The following is a 22488-nucleotide window of genomic DNA, read 5'->3' as shown; positions in this document are numbered from 1 at the left end:
TCTGTTTGCTTAAGACTTCAGTCTCACGTTTCAGCTGTATATAATGCTGGGAGTTCTGTGACGAGCTCCTAGCAGCATTTTTATTGTTAGTGCACACAGGGAACCAGTTCTGACACGATCTGTTGTGATAAAAGGGGGTCCAAGTTGATTGCCCCCAACTGCCCAAGCAGAAAGGCATGTCAGTTTTAGGGTGATGTATTCTCTGCTGCAAAATTCAGAAATGGTGGTACCCAACCAGGAGCACCTTTGGCCACAGGCTGACCCATCACACAAACCAACAAGAAAAAGGGATGATCTGTAGAGGGCTGTTCTCTTTATGTAGCGATCTTTGTTCTCTGCACCTGCACATTGGGATTGTGCACGCACAGGCCTGCTGATAAACTTTTTAGCTTCTTTTGAGCTCCATTAGGAGCCACTTCTCCCCGGTCAGGTAGACCAATCATTTTTCTGTAGAGGGCTGTTCTCTTTACATAGCAATGTGTTTTCTGTCTTATTTCCTAGGTAGTATAATATAGCATAGGCAATGTTCAATACCCATATTGTGTAGGGTATCTCAAAGTGCTTCTCAAGTATCTAAAATATGGGTCATTAGCATATAGGAATAGTGCTGATACCATCACCAGACAGGTTGTTACACTATTAAAAAGGAGATGGAAAACAGATTTTTTTTTCAGGCCCAATGTTCAGCTTTGAACTCGCACACATCTTGTGAGATACAAGTAGGCAATTAGCTTTATTTTATGGGTGGCGTGGTGTGGCCTTGCAGCACATTCTCTAGGAAGCTGTGTTTAATCCGTGTCTTTATTCTTTCAGTGAAATACAGAAACTGCTGAAGTCTATTCAAAGATGATTTTGTGACACACATGAATCTGCCTTAGTAAGGGCAGCAGTACACTCAAAAGTTCACAATGTGAGAAAATGATTGAATCAACACTTCTTCAGGCTGCTTATTAACAGGGAATGTTGCTGGGTACCAATGCAAAAAGTATCATTCCCTTATTTTTTCCAAAGTCCACCCCCTCCACAGCTGTCAATGTGTTATTTCGAAAGGGGAAGAATGGTGTTGGGGGGGGGAAGAGTGCCCTTCCCAACCGATTTTACCTCTGCTGGGAAGGGACTCATCATGCACAACTTTAAGTTACAGTTGACTTCTGAGGAAAGCTGCTTGGAATTGGGCTGCAAGCCTGCAGGAGCTCTTTCCTGTCACCTCACTGCTACTGAGGCGTCTGATTTCGGGTAGGGAAGGAACACGGTGGGGTATAACACCATAGAGTCCACCCTCAAAAGCAGCCATTTTCTCCAACGCAACTGATCCCTGTAGTTTGCAATTAAATTGTGATTCTGGGAGATCTCCAGGCCCGTCCTAGAGGTTGCCAACCCAAGATTGCCCCCCTTCTCCATTTTCTGAGAAAAAGTCTTAACACCCTTCATGACATCTGAGCGGGTTCTCATACATCTCAGTATACCACCGTGGTGCCCCCCCCCCAAACAACCACCCTCGCATTTCTGCCCGCTATCCAAAGCTCTCCCCCCAGAACGCTCCCTACACCCGCTCCCCCGCCCCCTTCGAGAGACCTCAACCCGTTTCCTTTCGGCCTCTTCCCTCTGATTGGGCACTCCAATGGCCTACCCTATTGGCTGCTCCCTCCCAAGACGGTCCTGATTGGCGACCGCTGACATCGCTGCCCTGAACCCTCGGGGAGCTGATAGGCCAGCGCCGCTCACCCAGCTACTCCTGCGGCCGCTCAGCTTGTGTGACCCGGGTGTGTGTGGATGTAGGGGGGAGGGGAGTAGATGTCGCAGCAGCGTTAGGCTTGTCGACGTTCGGAAGGGGGGAGGGACTGGTCCCAACATGGCGGCAGCCGTGAGCGAGGCGAAGGAGGAGGCGACGGTCAAGGAGAAGGCGGAGGCCGCCGGGGAGAAGGGAGGAGGGGGAGGCGCCGTCGGGGACGACAGCGAGGAAGACGAGGATGATGTCTTCGAGGTGGAGAAGATCCTGGACGTGAAGACCGAAGGGGTGAGGCTTGGAGGGGGTGGGCCTTGCAGGGCAGAGAGGACCGCGCAAGACCCTTTGCCTCTCCGGAGGAGGGAGAGAGTAGCATTCCTCCTTCGCTCCCTTTGCTGTCTGGGTGGGCAGGGAGTGATGGCACGTGACTGAGCGGGGAGGTAGAATGGGTGCAGCGGGGGTGGCAGTTGCTCAGTCAGTGACCCATCCTTACTTTATGAAGGAAAACAAGGTTGTCCTTCTTCTAGGAACTCTGTATCTCTCAGGCATATGACCATCAGGTTACCTGCACAGCCACAAGGCACCCCTTATTCCAAAACTTGGCTGCTTGGGAGTGAATTCCTCACTGCACCACGTAATAAAAATTCAGCTTGTGTCTGAAGAAAGGAGCTTTGACTCTCCAAAGCTTATCCCCTGAAAATGTTGTGAGACTCTAAGCTGCCACTGGACTCTAACTCTACCGTCCTACCTGCTTGAAACAATAAATGAGTTAAAAATTCTAGGAGGGAATTTCATGCTTGACTGGACCAGCATAATTTAACAGAAATGAATTGCTGCTTTAAAAACTAACAAGAATGGTTCCAGGCTAAGCTTTTGTGAGTTATATCTCACTCTGTCAGGTACCTCATAAATGTATCTGCCTTGACTTGACTTGAAAGCTTATCCTGAAATTTTGTTAACGTGCCACTGGATTTCTGCTAAATTTTGCTGCAACAAACCAACATGGCAGCACTGGAATTTGAAAGGAATAAAAATGGAACTTTAAGATGTCTTTTTAAAAAAGGTTAATTGCCTGCAGTGTGAAACTGCCACAATATTAGACACAGTGATTCCACTAGAACAATAATATATACATATAGCTGTCTAAAGAAGAATTAGTTAAACACTTTGACAATTTCATTTTTATTTCATTTTTCTTTTACTGTTGCCGCAAGCATTTCAGTTTCAAGTAAGAGGTTCTTATAACACCATTCCAGTATTATAACTCTTAGCTGATTAAAAATAGAGAGAGAGATTGCAACAGCAAAACACTGGAAAATGAATTCGTTGATTACTAATAGAATTTTTAGCAAAGTAAAACAGAAGTTAAGTGACACTGTTAAGAGTAAAAAGTTTATTCCAGAATAAGCTTTGGCGAGTCAAGTTGCCACTTGATTTCTGTTTTACTTCACTGCAACATACAACGCAGCTATACTTTTGACAGAATTTTTAGCACTTTTGGTAAACTTTAATTCCCTGGATTCTTTGAGACAAACCCAAACTGTAAAACTAATGTATAAGTTCATAGTACAAATATGTACTTAGTCTTCAAAGTGTCGTAGCTCTCTCTTTCTCACTCTCTCTTTTAAGGGCAGGTGAGGGGTTCTTATCACAGAGATGTAGGAGTCAGGAGCTGAAAATAGCAGCTAAAAATCTTTCTGCTCTCTTAGTACTGGCTATCTGCGCTCAGAGATGTATACTGCTATGTTGGGGCTGCACAAACTAGATAACACAAATACCTTCCACTTCTCTCTTGAACTTGCCTGCTCTGTTTACTGAAAGCATTTCTCTGCCCAGTGCCAACATTATGCGCAGCTGTGATCTGTGAATGAATGCCTGCATTTGACCTTGCTTTCCTTTGAGTTTATTGTAAGGTAGACCCCATAATGAATTGTGTGTTGAAGGAAATAAATGATTCTAAAATTTTGTCCCCATTACACACACACACAGCTCTCTCTCTCCAGGATTCTGCAAGTCTTAGGGCAGCAATATCCTCTTCTTTCTTTCTTTTTCTTAACTGCATCTCATCAGCTTTCAATATTTCACATCTCCTCATTGGATGGTTGAAATTCCCCAAGTATGTTGGTAGTCTGGTTTTGGTTTTTTTTGACATTTGTGATTGGTATGGGCCACCCAGTTTTACTGCTTGACATTTCATTGTCATTTTATAAAGTTATTTTGTCAAATGAAAAATTTATCTTTATTGTATGTTTATATAACTGTGCTTAACAGGGCAAAATACTATACAAAGTACGATGGAAAGGATATACATCAGATGATGATACATGGGAACCTGAGGTTCATTTAGAAGACTGTAAAGAAGTGCTTCTTGAGTTCCGAAAGAAAATAGTGGATTCTAAGCCTAAACCTGTTAAAAAAGAGATACAGGTATGTTTGATTTCATCTCTGTCTACTCTGATCTTTCGGATGTTCAGAGGTAGAGCACCTGCTTTGCATGCAGAAAGTCCGGGATTCAGTCCCCAGCTAGATATCTCCAGTTAAAAGGGTAGGGGAGTAGGGGGTGTGAAAGGCTTATGCCATACAGTGCTGCTTCCAGTCAGAGTAAACAGCGCTGACCTAGGTAGACCACAAATCTAACTTGATATAAAGCAGCTTCATGTTCACTCAGTAACTTATTTTAGGTCTTTTTCTGTGGTATCAGAAAGAGCCCCATGGTGCAGAGTGAGAAGCTGCAGTACTGGAGTCCAAGCTCTGCTCACGACCTGAGTTCGATCCTGGCGGAAGCCACATTCAGGTAGCTGGCTCAAGGTTGACTCAGCCTTCCATCCTTCCAATGGAATGAGTACCCAGTTTCCTGGGGGTCAAGTGTAGATGACTGGGGAAGGCAATGGCAAACCACCTGGTAAAAAGTCTACCAAGAAAACGTCATGATGTGATGCCCCCCCTGAGTCAGTAATGACTCAGTGCTTGCACAGGGGCATGAATACGTTTACCTACCTTTACCTCGTGGTAACAGCTGGTGACCTTAACTACACTCTGGTTGAATTGTGTTTAACAACTTCTGAGTGAGCCTAATGATCTGGGAGATAATTTACTGTACTGAATAATTTAGCATGTATCTTTACAGAGGACTTGCTACCCATTTCTGTTCTGTTGTATTTGGACACATTTTTTATTTGTCCTTCCTGCATAGTTTGATGTTGTACATCCCCTTAGGAGAGAGACAGGTTCATAGAGATCTTTCAAAGGCCAGTCTTGATATTATGTCCATTAGATTGATAATGTCAGCATTCCTGCAGTCTCCTATTGTATTAAATGTGTGTTGAATGCTAGATCATTTAAAGAAATGCCATCTTTCTCTGTCCCTCCCCCCAGAAGCTGCCTGTAAATGATGATCTGTTTGAAGCAGATTCTGAAGCAGACAGTGACTGGCAGAGTGATACGAAAGATGACCTGTCACCAAAGAAGAAAAAGAAAAAATCTAAAGAGAGGGAGGATAAAAGCCAAGATGAGATGAGAAAGAAAAAATCTAAATCAGGAAAAGGCAAAGAGAAGCCTGGGCTAGAACGTGAAAATTCCTCTGATAGTTTAGCTTCAGATTCGAAACCAAAAAAAAGGACTTCGGAGGCAAAAGAGGATACAAAAGATTTCAAGAAACAGAGGAGAGAGGATTCAAAAGACAGCAGTAAAAAGAAGGGGGAGTTTAAAGATCTAAAGAAAAAAATAAAAGAGGATCATAAAGAAAATAAACACTTCCAAAAGGATAAATCCAGCGCTCTGCAGTTAGAGGATGAATCCAGTGTTCTGGATTATTCTTTCTCTCAGCCGGCTGATACTGAGAGTGTGGATTTGGACTCTGACAGCAGCGAAGAGAAACATAAAATATTTCCTGGGAAAGCGGAAGCAGAAGAGGAAAATGTACCACGGATTTCAGCTGTTGAAAAGCAGCCAGACAGTTCAGCAAGCTCGGATGAGAGTTCTGAAGTGAAGGTGAAGAAGAAGAAGAAGAAGCACAAAAGGGCCGAGGAATTTGAGGACAGCCGTAAAGTGGAAACCAAGGATAAGCATCTGGACAAGAAAAGCACGCACAAAAAGCAGAAGTCGTCAGAGAAAGGAAAATCTACTGCTGAGTTGGAGAATAAGAGACCCGCTACGCCGGCCCTAGTGCAGAAAGGCTTGAAGCTGTCCACTGATGAGCGAGGGCGCAAGTCCATTGACTCTGCCTGGGAGGTAAGCAATCATACGAAACAGAAAAACAAAGAGGCAAAATTCGGCCAAACCCACGCGAGGGATGTACTGCTGCAAAAGTCAGCAGTTTTGGATGGCAAAGAGAAAAGTGCAAATTGGAGAGCTGATGAGGAGAAAACGAAAGAGAGGCGTTCTTTAGGGGAGAGTCTGTTTGAGAAATTTGTCCTGGATCCAGACTACAGTAAAGGAGGGAGCACAGTCAGCAAGAAGGGGCTCTCTAAAAATGATGTGAATACAGAGGACATCTCAAAGGACAGAAGCATCTTATCAAAGGTAATCAGTGCTGCTTTAAGGTTCTTGTATTTTAGTTGTGTGCTTTTCTGGGCATCCCTTTCCACTATGCATTCTGAGGGTGGGGGGTGGAAATCATGTGACACCTGTCATTTTCCTCTCTAATGTCTTTAGCCGTTGGTCTTTGTTTTTTGGATGGAATTACATCGTTAAAAACCAACATCAGTCTGAAAATCATGGTAGCTGCTTCTGAAAATGCAAATTTCTTTATCCCCGTTGCTTCATTAATAAAGAATTTCAGTGTTATGGCATTTTTCTATACTGTTTTCTAAAAAGAATAGTGATCATGTACTGCAGCATATCAACCTCAGTGATTTTGCTTTGACATAAATACAGGAATTGCTTTTTACCTATATTTAGGTTCCTAAAATTTAAAACTTTTGTTACACTCTCTAGTCCATTACAACTGTCATGCTAAGGGAACTGATCAGTCATGACTCTGTTAGGAAAGGAACTTGTGGAAGTGGCTTTGAAAGCAAGAGCGGGGGGTGGGGGGCAAGAGCTGCCTCTGAACGTTGCATTTTGAGTTATCATTGAAATTCTGAGCAGGGTGAAGGTGTGAGAATTAGAGATCTGCTTCGTAGTCTTAACTTTTACAGAATTCTAAGTGTGGTCAATACTATACGGAGTTATGTGATGAAAGATAATTGTTCAGGCTGAATGCTATTGGGTTGGCTCTCACCTAAAATTTTCACACATGCTGGACAAGGTGATTTTTTCACTGATTTCCCCCCTCCTGTGGAGTACCTCCAGCCCCCCCCCCCCCAGCTACCAGGAAGGGAGAGGGTCTGCTGTTCCCAGGGGCCCCATTCCAGGGGGTATTTAGGGCTGCACTGGAGAGGCAAGGAGGTTGCACTTCTGGAATTCTCGGTGGGATCCAAGCCATATTTATAGCACTGTTGCAGAATGTGATGAATAGACCTGCTGTGTCCAATGTATTGTTTGCTTACCTAGCCTACCTTTGTAGTTCACAAGAGGGTTTTTTTTCAAGTGCTCTGCAAAATTTCCCAGTTTCTCTGTTGTGGTGTAGTGGTTAGGGTGCCAGACTAGGATCTGGGACACCCAAGTTCAAATCTCTACTCTGCCAGAGAAGCTTATTGGTTGACCTTCAGGCAGCCACACACTCAGTCTGAACTACCTCACAGGGTTGTTGAGAGGATAAAATGAAGCAAAGGAGAATGATATAAGCCACTTTGGGTTTCCATTGGGGAGATAGGTTGGGGTATGAATGAAGTAAATAGGAAAGCAATTTTTTTAAAAGTCTGTGGTGGCAGTGGGGAGAATTGCCCATTCCTCCACTTGACTTTCACATTTCTACTGGAGACACATTATTGATATGTCATTTGTCACCCTCTGCCCAGTTTTTGCTTGTAAAACCACCATCCAGGCATACTTGATCCACCTTAGCCAGAACATGAGTCTCTTGCAATCATGGCTTCGACCTGCTCAGGTACATTAAGCAGGCAATGTCTTTGGTAATCTCTAGAAGAGATTCATAGCAGTGTTATTTAGGAGGGGGCATTGATGAGGGTCAATATGTGAACCAAGATTTATTTTAATTCTTTAATGTTATGTTAACAGAACAGTAAGTGCAACAGTTCCAAAGTTTAAAAGAGTCCAGTAGCACCTTTAAGACTAACCAATTTTATTGTAGCATAAGCTTTTGAGAATCACAGTTCTCTTCGTCATATGCATGGAGGGCCAAAAGAAATATGTAGATGCAAACAGCTCCTTCTGATATGGAGATCAGTTTGCTTCTGTAAAGGTTCAGAGGAGTTAGAAGTGTTAGTCTGATTTTGCTACTACAGACTAACACTTCTTACTCCTCTGAACCTTTACAGAAGCAAACTGATCTCCATATCAGAAGGAGCTGTTTGCATCTACATATCAGAAGGAGCTGTTTGCATCTAACCCGCCCTCCCCTCTCCTCCTCTATATCTGACCAGTTTCTTTTGGCCCTCCATGCATCTGACGAAGAGAACTGTGATTCTCGAAAGCTTATGCTACAATAAAATTGGTTAGTCTTAAAGGTGCTACTGGACTCTTTTTGATTTTGCCACTACAGACTAACACGGCTAACTCCTCTGGATCTAGTTCCAAAGTTTGTAACTTCTTTCACTATAACTGTTATAGAATGCTGCTTTTAGCACAGTTCTGTGCAGAAAATATGGCACCAGAAAATGTTGTCTCACTAAAAAGAAAGTGGGGGGGAGAATACTGTTTGTTATATTTAGCTTTTATTTGCAGGAGAAGGAAGCCAAAAAAAGTGATGTGAAAGATAAACTCCCAAAGAGATATGACTCTGAAAAGGAAGAAAAGAGCAGAAAAGAACAGAAGGGATTCAAAAGTAAGCATGAAACTCTTAAGATCCCTGCCAGAATTATAAAACATTCTTAGAACATTAGAGTAATCTGTCTCCCACTGCTATAATATAGGATGTAGAGTTTGTTGCTGGAGGAAAGGTTTATAATGCAAGCATGTTTAATCTTAGGTATAATTTGTCCAAATATTTAATGCTAATGTCTTGTGGAAGGGAAGAATATTCTTCAGTGCGAATCTAGCAGAAGTTAGTTTTGTTATATGGTAGTGGTTTTTTTTCTTCACATTCATTCATCTTATATCACTGCTTGTCTTGCACCTTTCAGTTACTGAATAAATTGGGCCATAAACTGCACACATGACATTAATGGATGACTTAAGGGAAACTTGAATCTGAGTAGGCCTTCTTAAGGAGTTCCCTCATGACCACCTTCTTCAATATAGCTGCTTCCTTAAAGAACTAGTTTTCACTGCGGATGTTTAGTGAATCTTTATGCAGCAGTTATTACAAGTTGCAATTTATGCCAGTTGTAGTAATCGTAATAACTCTCTATTCCAGGTTTTAAAGAGATCAAAAGTGCATTTGATGTGTTTAACATGTCTTCGGAAGAAAAAAACGAATACTTGGACAACCGAAAGAAAGAAGAATCTGTGCAGGACTATAGATCTACAGAGGAACTGAAATCAAGAGATAGGTATAAGGATAGTAGGAGCACCAGGGATGAGACAGATACCTGGGCTTACATTGCAGCAGAGGGTGATCGTGAAGCTATCGAGGATACTTTGGGTAAGAAGTATGACATCATAAACATGTATGACGTCATAACGTTTGCTGTCATTGCTTGGAGCAACTGCTAGATGCAGCTCGGGCAGTGTTTATTAAGACTGGCACCTTGAAGAATCCTTACATCCTTGAGAACCAAGTGCTCAGTACAGCATCGGGTTTTTCCCCATACCTATTCTTTTTAGCTCTTTTCATCCTAATTTCATTAGTTTGTGTTCTATGGTTTTGCAGATCAGTTTTCTCAGGAATAGCATCTGTTGGTCTTCCAGCTCCCTGCCACTCTCCAGTTGAGGCTGGTTACTGAGGAATCTTTTTGAATCCTGAACTGGCAGGGCTTCGAAAGCCTACGGCATAAGTGATGCTGCTTAATATTTGAGGGAATCCATTGGCTTCTGTGATGTCTGCTTCAATTCCAAAAATGGTTGTGGATGAATCTGCAGTTAAAAGTTGATGCTTTTCCTTGAGCTATGAAGTTGTTTACTGAACAAAATAAATTGCTGCATAACAGTGATGGTATATTTGACTGGTTCCCCCCTTTTTTTCTGGTGAATTAATCATTTACATAGTTTTACAGGAAATAACTTTTTAGCCAAATCAGGTTTTTAAAAACATAACTTATTATTTGTATAACACAGTTAATATACATGGTGTTTTGTAAAATGACTTAATGTATGTAAAGCAACAAAGAATTTGCACTGGAATTCATTGGTTGTTGTAGTCCATGTGGCAGTGGGATTCCGAGGAGCAGATCAAAATGCTAGCAGGGGATGGGGGCAACAGTAAAGAAGAGAAATCAGGAGAAATCACCCACATTTTTACTGGGTGGGAGGGGAAGGCAGGAACGATCTGCTTCAGTGTGTGCCCTTGTGTTCTTGGTTCATAGAATCCATCCCAATGCCCTGTGTCGCCTTAAATACCAATGTGCTTATTGTGGCATAATGTTTTGATGCTTCTGCTACAATAAAATTTGTTAGGGTCACAAGATTGTTATTTACGGCTGCAGCAGACTAACATGTTGACACCTCTGGATTTTGAATGTTTTTAAAAGTGGATTCACTGCATTTAGTTTCCCCCCTAGATGTGCCCGACTTCTGCTTTCCTTCAAAATGCTTTTGGCAGAAGTATTTCTTAGCAAATGGAAAGGTGATCTCTGAGTTGCACCTCCTCTCTCGAATCACCTCTTGTTTTCTTTTTTAAAGTATTGTAAAGTCTTCATTGTTTTAAATGTTTTATGTCATTAAAAAAACAAGCCCTCATCTTCCATTTTGATTCTGAGGAAGTGCTTCCAATGTGGCGGATTCATGATGGCATAAGTTCCCAGCCAATCAGTGCAGTGCACAGCCACCTACAGCCAGTTTTCCCTGAGTTTGATCTTGGAGAGCTTGTTGCATGTATGATGACAGCGAATGAGCTGCCATAGTGGTAGGCAGGCTGTGGAGGACAAATGGATGGATATGTACAAATGCAAGTGCATGTCCCAAGGCTTTGTTTCTGTTTGGAGGATGAAGACTTAAGTAATTAAAGTAAAAAGAGAGAACGCTACAGCCTGAATTAGTTTTCTCCTCTCTTGAAGGGGGTGGGGCAGAGGTTCCAAGGGCATCTTTCATGAGCTGAAGATGCTACCACATGCATGTCCGACCATGCTGTTCCAGAGCATCTCCTGAGAGTGTGTGGAGGGGGGCTGGATTCAGATAGAACTGCCCTCATAGAGCTTTCTGTTCAGTCCAACATCTGCAAAGATGGTGACTTACTGATAACAAAATTGATCATTTTTTTCTTCTTTTCTTCATAAAAATTCCAACTTAGTAGAGGCAAAGCAACAAACTGTGAGTTTGGGGATGGACATGCAACTAGAGTGGCTAACCCTGGAAGATTTTCAGAAGCACCTTGATGGAGAAGACGAGAATCACTTGGCAGTGGAAGCAATATCCTCTAGTGAGTAGAAGCTACAGAGATGGATCAGCTTCATTCCTTCACATTTGCAAGTGATTTATTTCTGTTCAAATTGCTGTCTTTTAGCTCAGCTGCGTGATGCTGTTAAAAATGGACATTATGCAACAGTAAAGATGGCACTTAATTCCACTGAAGACTATAATCTTGATCAGGAGGTAATCTGTGTGTGTGTGTGTAATATTAACATAATGTTCTTTAGATAAAAATACAGATGGAATTTTAATAACTTGAGTGTTTCAATAAATGATGAGATGTACAAATGCTGATGGAAATATGTTGACTTGCTATTTGATCCTTTTGTCCTGTTGACCTGAATGTGGCTTATAATATTGTCATTGGAACTATTCACACAGTTGCTGGGGAGCTGAGTTAGAATAATTGCTTGACCCTTTGGGGTTTGATAATTGATTATTTAAAACGGTTTTCTTGTCCCCTTGACATCTTTGAACCACATTGTGGTCCATTCATTGGCTGACGGTGTGGTTTTGCCTGTTGGTTTGTGCTGACTGAAGCAAGAGCACACACTTTGGTTGGCCTGTAATTTTTCAAGGTCCAGTTATTCATGCTATGTGTGTAAAATATAAGAGTTGCTAACCAATATGAACTTTCTGGGTAAGGTGGGTTATAAACAACATCGGATGAGCACTTCCACTCCATACACCAAGTGTTTTCTTGAAGACTGGAAAAATCCCTTAACCACAATGACTTCCTAAAAAAAAAAAAAACCCAACCAATATTTAAATGTGACCATGAATGACCTCCTTCCCCTTAGCAACTGTGTTGTACCTCCTCTGTATCTTAGCAATCAGAGTTCTAACACAGGACATTTTTTGGTCACTGAAAACCAAACATTAATGGACCACTGTTGCAGGATTCTAGTGGAATGACTCTTGTGATGCTCGCTGCTGCAGGAGGTCATGACGACATTCTTCGACTTCTCGTCCGGAAAGGAGCCAAAGTGAACTACAGACAAAAAAATGGAACTACAGCATTGATTCATGCAGCAGAAAAGGTGGGTTATTTTTCTGCGTACTGCTTAATGTCCTCTGGAATTTTTATATGGACTTCCTCCCAGCTTTCTTGGAAGAAGTGGTTAAAGGAAGTGCCGCTGGGAATCTGGCTGGCTGCTTAGATTGTATCCCTTCCCAGTCTTCACAGGTTTTACTTGTTGTAACAGAATCTCTCAGTTCCAGAAACTGAAATAACTGTCTGCCCTTTGAATGACTTGTGGAATGTTTAGGGAATGTGGAACGTGAGAGGCTGCGCTTAATTGAGGAAAAGGGATAATGTTGACAGCCTGTGTGTTGTTTTTAACTTTGCCCTTGTAGCACTTTAATTGTGAGAGGGGACCAGCAGTCCATCTTACGTTGGGCTCACTAGTGTGGGTGGGCTGCTGCCCTTGAAAGGGGTTCATAGAAAAATGAGAGATTGGAACAGACCTGGTTTATTTGGGCAAAGAGCAGATCTCGTTACTCCAAAGAGCAAAGCAGTTTTGCTGTAGGAGTATCTGGAATTGGTTGAGATGGCTAATTACTTTGAAGCCATTCTGCGCGTGTCTGGCTTTCTACATTCTGTGTATGTTTTTAATACCATTGTGTTTCTTGTAGAACAACCTAACTACGGTTGCCATCCTTCTGGAAGCTGGGGCATGTGTGAATGTGCAGCAGAATAGTGGTGAAACTGCTTTAATGAAGGTATACATCATTCTGTTGTTTATGTGACTTGTAAACCCAAGGGACTGTGGTCCATCTAAACATGTATGCCTGTACGACATTCCCTCTAAAGACTCCTTTAGGTGAATCCTATCTCAAACACAAGCTAACCTTTAATGATGGAAGTCCTCTGTTGCTAAACCCTGTGTCATATTGTTGAATAACACAGCTTTGTAGTGGTATATTTTAAAGAAGTGTATTATGCGTGAACTCGTTGTTAGTATTTGACCTGAACTTGGCCTCACTTTGCTTCTGACAGCCCATAGGGTTGATGTTTTGCCAGGCTCAGACTAGAAAGGAAGGTGGCCAGGAGAAGACTAGCACTTCTCGTTTTACTTTTCTAGAGTCATCTATTGATGTCACAGTTTGGATAGCCTAATCCCTGAGCAGCTTCACTGGGGTCCTCTGCCCAAGAGGTTTCAGTGGCTGGAAGCTGCTGCTCTTGGAAAGTACATGTGAAAAATGTTCCATGAAGGAAAACATTGGGTCTGAACCTCACTGCTGCTACCAGAAATGCAGATTTTTACTGCCCCTCCCTCAGTCCCTTCTGATCCCTGGAAGTCAGACTCTTGAGCTCATGGGATCAGTATGCATTAATTGCTGATGGGTAGGGCAGAGGGGCTACTGTGTCGATCTCAAACTGCATGGCCTTTAATCAGTGCAGGCAGTTCCGGTAATCGACTTCTGAGGAGTCAAATAGGACTGCAGGAGGTCCACATTCCGTGCACTGGTAGAAGTTGGAATCCAGCTCATTAGCACCTACAGGGCTAGGTTTTCCTTTGCTAGGACAAGGGCTTGGATGGGAAGGAGAGGAGAGGAGCTCCCTCCTCCTGTGTCCAGTGCCAACGTGTTTCCTGGGCTCTCTTCTGCAGGGATTGTAGGCAATGGTGGAGGCATGTCTGTTGCCCCTAGTCAGGCCATTGTTGTCTCCAAGGTAGTTAAACATCTTACAGTAGTAACCTTTGATTCTTTTTCATGATAGGTTCTACTCTGGTACATTCACGTATAATGGATATTAGAATGGCTTTACATATTTAGCAGTTGTTTTCTTAACTCTCACATGTAGGCTTGTAAGAGAGGAAATTATGATATTGTCCGTCTTATGATTGAAAGTGGAGCAGACTGCAACATTTCGTCAAAGCATCAGAGTAATGCCCTCCATTTCGCTAAACAGTGTAACAACTTGCTAGTACACGAGCTACTAAGGAGTCACTTGGCTACGTAAGTACTTGCTTGGGGAGAACTCTGAACTGTAGTTAAGCCACTATATTTTTTTCTGTGTGGGAGAAAGAAGGCTATACCGTTTGGACTCATTTCCTGCACAAGTTCAGACAATATTGATAGTAGCACTAGAAACAATGGCCGTTGTGTGAAAAAATCCAACAGGCTCTAGAAAACTGATTCAGCGGTCCCCCTCCTGATGGCAAGCGGGTGCTTTGCAGTGCTTCAAGGCCAGACATTGGCAATGTGCCTGTGCGGGGATAAAAAGGGAGTCATCACCAACACGGCTTGCCTTTTATATAGTAGGATAATTGGAATAAATTTTGTAACAGTACCTCTTAAGGAAAGTAAGGGCCAAAAGCATCTGGGCCAAGGTACAGGTGCTGGCGATCTCACTCTTCTTGAGGGGGACATACACTGCCTTAATTGATAAAACTGTTCCTCTTTCGGAAGAAAAGTGAGCCTTTCCTGCTTCATTGTTTCAAGGTTGTTGTTGTTTCATTCAGCAGTGTAACATACACATTCATACTGCAGTTCCCCAAAACCTCATCTGATCAAACCATCACTGTAAATGTTAAAAACAATCTCCATCCACATTTTTGAACAAACTATTGTAATACAGCTGAACTATCAAAATCCTCAGTCATTAGGAAGGTTTGGATTTTTATTGTTGTGATTAACAGTTGTGACCTGTGAAATTCTCATTGGAGTTAACATCCATTATTAACAAGTGATATTCTTTTACTGTTGAGAAGTACAGGTCCTTGAAGCCCAGGTTACCTAGGCTCCTTAGGAAGTTTTTGGTGGTGGTAGAGGGCTGGGGGAGGAATTGGACTCTAAACATGTGCACCCTCAGTTCCCACGATCTTGACTGCAAAAGGACAGTCTGCCATACGTAGCCCAGAGAGGTAAGTCTTTCAGTGGCTTCAGGCAGTAGGTAGTGAGAGAACTTTGGAAAAGGCAGTGCCATATCTCAAGAGCGCTTATAGAGAGGGTCTCCCAAATGTTATCAGACCCAGTGATTCTTCCTATAGGCTGTTTGAGCCAAATCAGTCAGTTCCTTCCCTCATGCCTCCCTCTGTGGCAAGGGGATATTCATTGCACAAGAAAAATGCAATCATTATCATTGTCAGGGCTTGCTACGGCCACCGCTGAGCGGGGCGTGGGCATGCCTGGCCCTGACGTCAAAGGGGTGTCAGGGATACTGCAGGACCCTGCTCTGTGGAAGGAGGGGCGGTATACATCACTCAGACTCCCTCTCAGTCCACTCGCTGGCCTGCTCAACCTGATCCAGTCCTCCCCCTTGATCTCCATCTCCTTCATCCACCTTCCTCCTCGCCTCTTCTCTCTCACTCTGCTCTCCTCCAACTCCACTCCATCACGCCTACTCAACCCACCCCGCCCTGTGGGTGGGCTTCCCTTTTATCCCTTCAACCTAGCCATGCTCCACCTGCCAACCATGCCCTCCTGCTGCCTTCTACCCATGGCCCTAGCTGGCCTAGGCAGCTGCACCTGTGCTCGTTTGGCTGGAAGCACTGGGCCGGTCCAGCTGCGCCTTGTTGGCTGGCTGTCCAGCCTCCCTGGCTGCTGGAGGCAGGCACAGCTGAGCCTCCTTGGCTGGCTGTCCATCTCCTCCCACAGAATGCCCCAGGCAGCTCCACCTGGAGCTGCTTAGCTCCTAGCATCCCCCTGGGCTAGGTTATTGCTTTCCAGCTGGGCGGCAGGCTGGGGCATGGCTCTGAGCTGCTGAGGCTGCTTCTCCTCCTTGGCTGGTAAGGCTTCAATTTGGCCCACTGCTGGCTGCCTGTCCCCACTGTCTTGGCCTTTTCCGTCTGCTCTAGCCCCCTCTGGGTTGCCCCCATTCTCCCTACCTGCCCCCCTGGACTCCCACTGGAGGTTGGGGCTGGCTGGCCTCCACCTGCCCCTTCTAACCCTCTGACGCTTGGGTATCTCTTCCCTTCTCCCTGTGGCCGGCTGGGGCTTGGGTGTCTCTTCCCTTCCCCCCGTGGCTGGCTGGTGCTGGGTCTGGCTGTCTGCTGAGGCAGCTGGGACAGTCTCCCGGGGGTCTCCCATCCTCTTCTCCAGGTAAGTCTGGGGGCTGGGCTGTAGACCCCGGACAATCATGACAGAGGTTGATTTGTGGGGACTGGAAGGGGGGGGAGGGTCTTACTAACCCATGTTTCTCCATTATCCCATGTTTTTTTCTACAACAGTGAAGGATATGCAGTGCATACAGACCCTCATCTGTGGTGCAGCATCTGTGGTGCTTCCATGTTTCAACTCTACTAGTTTTGACAAGGAGTTGAAGTTCTGTTTTTTGTAGAACAATTATGTATAAGAATTAACTTAGAGGAGGTGCAAACGCATTTTGCCCTAAAAATTGATAGTTTTGTTTCTTGTTTTAGGCTCTCACGAGTGGCAGAAGAGACAATCAGGGAATACTTTGAAGCCCGTCTTAGTTTGATGGAACCTGTGTTTGATATTGCATGCCATCGGCTTTGTGAGGGACCAGATTATTCTTTGGATTTCACCTATAAACCGCCGCCGAATGTACCAGAAGGTTGTATTTTAATACGCATTTCTTTTCAATTGCTGCATTGAAACCCCGAGTGTATGACTTGCGTAGATGTCTAAGATGTTGTCCAGCAAAGGAAGAGTAGTGCTTAATTCACCCTTAATATTTATATCCTATACCCTTTACATTCACCATATAACCCTATAATCTGTTAATGGTTGGGATGTTAATCTAGTTCTTGAGAAGTTGGAAGATTGGGTTGTGAGAAATGGGAAGTATATCCCAAAATTAGTGGTTACTGAATCAAAAGGGTTGGACCCCATGAATCTGTTCTGTTAATGGTACTCTCAAGGAGCCAGCCATCTGCAGATGCGTGAGGCTTTCCTACTTATGCCTAACACTGCTGTTACAGGGGCCACATCAAAAATCTAAGAGAAGCAACTGCTCTATAGAACAGGAAACACATGTTTGGAAGAGTCTAGAAATTTGAAACTTTATTTCCCCAAAGTAATTCTAACAAAGCAAATCTAAAACAATCTTGCTTTATACTAAGAGCAATGTTGGTGATAGCTGTCTTATCTCTGTGTCACTGGCATTCTGTGAATCAATTGAAGTGTTTCATATATCAGATACTGTTGCTGTTTTCAGAATGCTGATGTTTTAGCAGATGAAAACAGTTGCAACCTTAAGGCAGCTTTTATGAGGTCAGGTATCGGTGACCCTTTGTTTTCATTGTGCCTTCTAACGATGCAGTTGTTTTCTTTTCCATAGGATCTGGAATTCTTTTATTCATTTTCCATGCAAACTTCTTTGGGAAAGATGTTGTTGCTCGACTTTGTGGTCCATGCAGTGTACAAGCTGTGATTTTGAATGACAAATTCCAGCTGCCTGTATTCTTGGTAAATTTTTCCTGTTCTTTCTGGCACATCATAACTCCTAAACATGTAGCTTGCATTTTAAGACTTGGGTTTTTTTTAACAGTTTGGTTTTAACTAGGGCTGTGTGCTTCGGGTTTTGCTTCAGGTAAAGTTACCCGAAGCAACCCGATTCGGAATGCTTCAGTAATGGCCCCGCTTTGGAATACTGAAGCAAAGCTTTCCAAAGCATTCGGAAAGCTTTGGGGCTTGTTTAAAGGGCCCTGCCGCTGCTTGCAAGCCACGTTGCGGTGGCTCCAGGCCAGCTCCTCTGCCGCCCGAGCCTGCATGGTGGTGGGGAAGGCCAGAGCCGCCTCCTCCGGCCCTTCCTGCCCCTCAAATGGCCGTGGTGTGCCCCACCTTCCCCACCACCCCGCAGGCTTGGGCAGTGGCGCAGCAGCAGAGGAGCCAGCTGGCTCCAGGCCACGCAGCCTTGTGCTGCCGCCGCCGCCGCCCAGCTGATAACCCAGGTAAGTGGGTGGGGGTTGGAGGGATCTCCCCAGGGTTGGGTGGGGGGTGGAGGGGTCTCCCCGGGGGGGGAGTTCCCCCCCCCTCGCTTCAGTATGCTCCAAATCTTAACGGAGCATATCGAAGCGATTCCCGAACCCCAAGCTGCTTTGGATTTTGGGGTATTCCGAATCGGTTTCCCGCTTCAGGTAAACCCGAACCTACCCACCCATGCACAGCCCTAGTTTTAACCACATGGTGGTTGCTCCCTGCAGGTTCCACAACCTTCCTACAGGGGCCCAAATGGATTGCAAAACAAGAGAGAAACATGGGAAAGCAATGTAGTTCTGTGCAGAGTGGTGGGATACTACCCACTAGCTGCTGATTTAGTTTCTGGGTACCATTGTTTAGATTCTGGCTTTAACCTATTGAAGCAATAAATACAACTCCTGCATGATTTTAATGGTAGTTTTTCAGAAAAATCCTGCTTTTAATGTTTTTAAAATGATACAAAAATAACTTAATAGAAATGTACAAGTTTTCTTTCCAAATTCAGGCTGTGGGACTTCTGCTCCCTGGGATTTCCACCATGGTTACATATGTGTGTGTTATTTATCACCTAAATATATATGATGTGTATATAGCTTCCTGTATGGAAGTGGAATCCCTGTAAGAGATCCATCATATTTAGAGTAATTTCTGAAAGTATGCACAGTATGAGAGTTTTGACTTTAGGGTTCAGTGCCAAGTAAATATTTTTCCAATATATTTAACTAAAGTATGGCTATATTGGCGTATATTAGCTGCACTATGTAGAACTCAAATCTTGTCTAAATGACTTTAGTTATCCAATCAGTATTCTTGATTTTGAAGGGGAGAGCAAATGGATTCGAGGAACTGCTCTTAACATGTCCTGCTAGGCGATTGGTGAAGTTTTAGTTGACTGAATTGTCATGCTATTCTGCAGAAATATATTTCCATTTTTATAATGTAAAAACAGGTTGCCGAGTACACCAAATAGGTTGTGTCTTAACAGGCAGCATGGTTCTACTTCATATATTTAAGTCTAGGATCTAATTCTAGAGACACTTTTCAAGGGACTGAGATTTGGGGAAATGATCTGCTTAGAGAGACAAGTAGCAAATTCTCTACTAGGGTTATGTTCTTAGTATCCTGGGCTGGACTTCCTGCAAGTTAATACTGAAGGGAGTTAGCATTCCTATCCTTCACGTCAATCACTAGATCAGCCCAGTTTCCCATTAGGTCCTCCTTATCCTCTCTGCTCCCTCCAAGCCCCACAGAACCTGCCGTTCTGCCCGGACAGAGCAGCTCACCCAAACAGATCTTCCCTGAGAGTGGGCAGTGCTAACCACTCCTGGCCTCTGCGTCAATCCCAGCCCACCCGCCTGCCTTCTTCCCCCCAGGCTCACTTTGTCTAGGCTACAAAGGCACCTCACTCCATTGTGAGCCTCACTCCCCGCGATCAGCTTTTGCCCATCAGAAGCCACAGTGATGCCCAGTCCCTTGTTTATCTTACATAGACTTACATGATGAACCTTCTCATCCTCACTCACCTATTTGGAGTAACATGTTCCGTTTTCTTCATATTTCATGCATATCATAGAACTAGTAAAAGTGCTGAAAAGGGCAACTAAAATGCTTAAATGGCTACAGCACCTTCTGAGTAAGGAAAGGTAAAGAGTGTGAAGCTTTCCTTCTTACAGAAGGAATAACCAAATGCTGGCGAGATGATTAAATAAAAGAAAAAAATAAAATTATATAGAATTATGAATAGCATTAGGAAATGGGTGAGAACTTCTTCTTCCATAATGCTAGCTCAGGCACCCAATGAAAACTGATGGGTAGTAATCTAACTTGTGGAATTCATTGTCACAAGATGTAATGATGGCCATTAACTTAAATGGCTTTACAAGGGAATTAAACTAATTCATGGAAGGTAGATCTACCAGTGGCTATTAACCATGCTGATGAAATGGAACGCGTGTGTTCAAACCCTCTCTGTATTTCCGTGTTGGGCTTGGTCTCTGTGCCAGGCATGTAGGCCTTCTTTTAGCATGTTTGAAACAAGATGTTGGATTAAACGGAGTGGCTGCTGTTCTGGATTCCATGACTAGAACAGAAGTGTACTGAAATACCTATACAGTTCAACACAGTATTTAGTGGGTACATAGTAGGATTGAAGCCATGCAATGAGTGTTTGGGAGAAGGAAACAGAGTAGCAGGATGGTTGTAGCCATAGCCAAGCATGAGTGTCTAATGTTTACCTACCAGATGGCTGGCACTGGATTTAGAGGTTCACAGCCAGATCAATTTACTTGGAATATTCCCACCTCCCATTTCAAAACGTTTGACAAATATTACTGCAGATAATATATGAAAAATGTTTGGGATATAGGACTGACCAGGAGCCTGATGGTCTTGCGTCTGGGACATAACCATTTTTTCCCTTGTTTTAGGATAGTCACTTTATTTACTCCTTCAGCCCTATTCCAGGCCCTAACAAACTCTTCATACGCCTGGTAGAAGCTCCTGCTGCCAAGGTGAGTAATGCAGGCATGTGGCATGTGCTGCTGGAATGCTTTAAAAAGGCTTAATCTTCCCAGAGCCCAATTAAACGTTCTAGGTGGACAGCCTCTGCAGTGTTCTATATTAACCCTCTTCTATGGTGACAAGTATGGCAGTGCTGAGTTTTGAGAGGATTTCTCTTGAGTCCTCAGGCAAAAGGTTACTCTATTGATTTTAAGGGGTGCTTGTAAAGTGTGTTTCATCTGTGTAGGGACATGACAGGCACTTGCCTTGCATTTGTATTGCCTAAGCCAGTCAGTGCTTGTGAAATCCTGAGGAACCCTAACTTATTCTCCAATGAAGACAGCCATCAAGGCTTTGCTTAGGAACTGCACAGATTTTGTTGAGAAACCCCAGCATGATGTTATCTGCTGTATCGAGGATAATCAGTGGGTTTTTTTCCTCTTGCAGGTAAAGCTGCTCATAGGCGCATACAGAGTACAGTTGCAATGACCTCACAAACTAACATCGATTCAGTTCTTTCATTGGAGTACATTCTCAATTTTTTGTTAGTTTTGAGTCTGATAAAGCAGTTTGGAACTCTTGTTGCATTTGGTACTCCAATTGTGCTTCAGCATTGGTTTCTTTTTCTTGGACTCCTCTTTCATGTGAACCTGTCTGCCTAGCAGATGTGCTGCTGAAGAATACTGGGTGGGATGGTTTTGTTTTGTATAGATATAGCTATATTTGTGCCAATGACTGTAACTCCACTTTTAAGCTGTAACATCCAGACTGCGTTATTTCAGCATTTCCACAATGTGGAATGGTGCAAAAAAAGGTAACCTTTTTTAAAAAACAGAGATCTTGATTATTTGTAAAAACTAAAAGTTTGTTCTAACTACAGTGTTTATATTTAAGCTTCTTCTCTCCCCCGCCCCCAAGAACTTTACTTGCTGCTGCTGTCAAAGTAACAAGATGGGCAGCATTTCTTTTTACTAAAGGACAGTGGCAAGTAAGATCTTGAACATGGGTAAAGTGCTGGGGGGAGGGGTTGTGGATGGTGGACTAGAAGCATGAATTGGCTTGGGGCATAATTGTAAAAAAGTTTCTAGTGTTCCTGATTTATAGTTAAGTTACAGGGGAAAACATAGATTTGAAAATACTTTCCAATTATTTTTGTAAGACCAGCCCTCCTTTGTATAGGTCCACTCTAATCTCCTGCATCCATGTAATTTCCCCTGAAATACGCACCTGTTGCCCTGTAAATGACCCATTTTTATTGGCTGACAACAGTTCTTTAGTGATTCTGTGCTAATAAAAATGTAAAACATCTGCATGATGTATAGAAAACTACGTGTTTGTAACATTAAACATTGTGAAACAAACTTCAGTGTGCTTTTTTGTTATTCTGTGTTGTTTCAGAGTAGCTGACATAGATCCAGAGGAGTTAGTCTGCAGTAGCAAAATAGCAAAGAGTCTAGTAGCACCTTTAAGACTAAACAACTTTATTGTAGCATAAGCTTTTGAGAGCCACAGCTCTCTTTGTCAGATGCATGGAGGGTATGAAGAAACTGGCCAGAGATATATAGAGAGGGGTGGGGAGGGGAGGGGGGAGAGGGTCATGTAAATATAATTTTTTGCCTTTTATGCTCCTAATAATAATGTCCAGTAGAGAAATAATAATGGATAAATGTTAACAGTTGATCACCTGTTGTCCTTCAGCAGCCAGGAAGTTAGTGCTGCATACTTCACCCTCATCTTGGGAGTGTGTATGGTAATTGTGAATGAGGTAGGTTGCATACAAATGCATTTATACATACTAATCCAACTAC

At 43.4% G+C, this 22488-nt stretch overlaps 1 protein-coding gene across 2 annotated transcripts; it reads left to right on the top strand.

Annotated features, from left to right (window-relative positions):
• The first annotated feature begins 1813 nt into the window (after positions 1–1813).
• Positions 1814–22041, top strand: MPHOSPH8 (M-phase phosphoprotein 8). Of its 2 annotated transcripts, none has more exons than XM_054973750.1 (14): positions 1814–2017; positions 3998–4153; positions 5102–6247; positions 8513–8612; positions 9144–9371; positions 11178–11303; positions 11388–11476; positions 12193–12333; positions 12929–13015; positions 14100–14254; positions 16660–16814; positions 17541–17668; positions 20608–20691; positions 21128–22041. In XM_054973750.1, the coding sequence occupies exons 1-14, from the start codon at positions 1853–1855 to the stop codon at positions 21167–21169; spliced, it is 2802 nt and encodes a 933-aa protein (XP_054829725.1). In that variant the 5' UTR covers positions 1814–1852; the 3' UTR covers positions 21170–22041. The 2 variants fall into 2 exon arrangements, with proteins under 2 accessions (XP_054829725.1, XP_054829724.1); XM_054973749.1 differs by having other exon boundaries at positions 1815–2017; positions 11175–11303.
• Positions 22042–22488: the final 447 nt, after the last annotated feature.

The sequence above is a fragment of the Eublepharis macularius genome, chromosome 3, assembly GCF_028583425.1.
Source record: "Eublepharis macularius isolate TG4126 chromosome 3, MPM_Emac_v1.0, whole genome shotgun sequence".
In the NCBI taxonomy this organism is placed as follows: Eukaryota; Metazoa; Chordata; class Lepidosauria; order Squamata; family Eublepharidae; genus Eublepharis; species Eublepharis macularius.
Note: the sequence above shows the minus strand (reverse complement) of the source record. Positions and strands in the feature narration are given on the sequence as shown.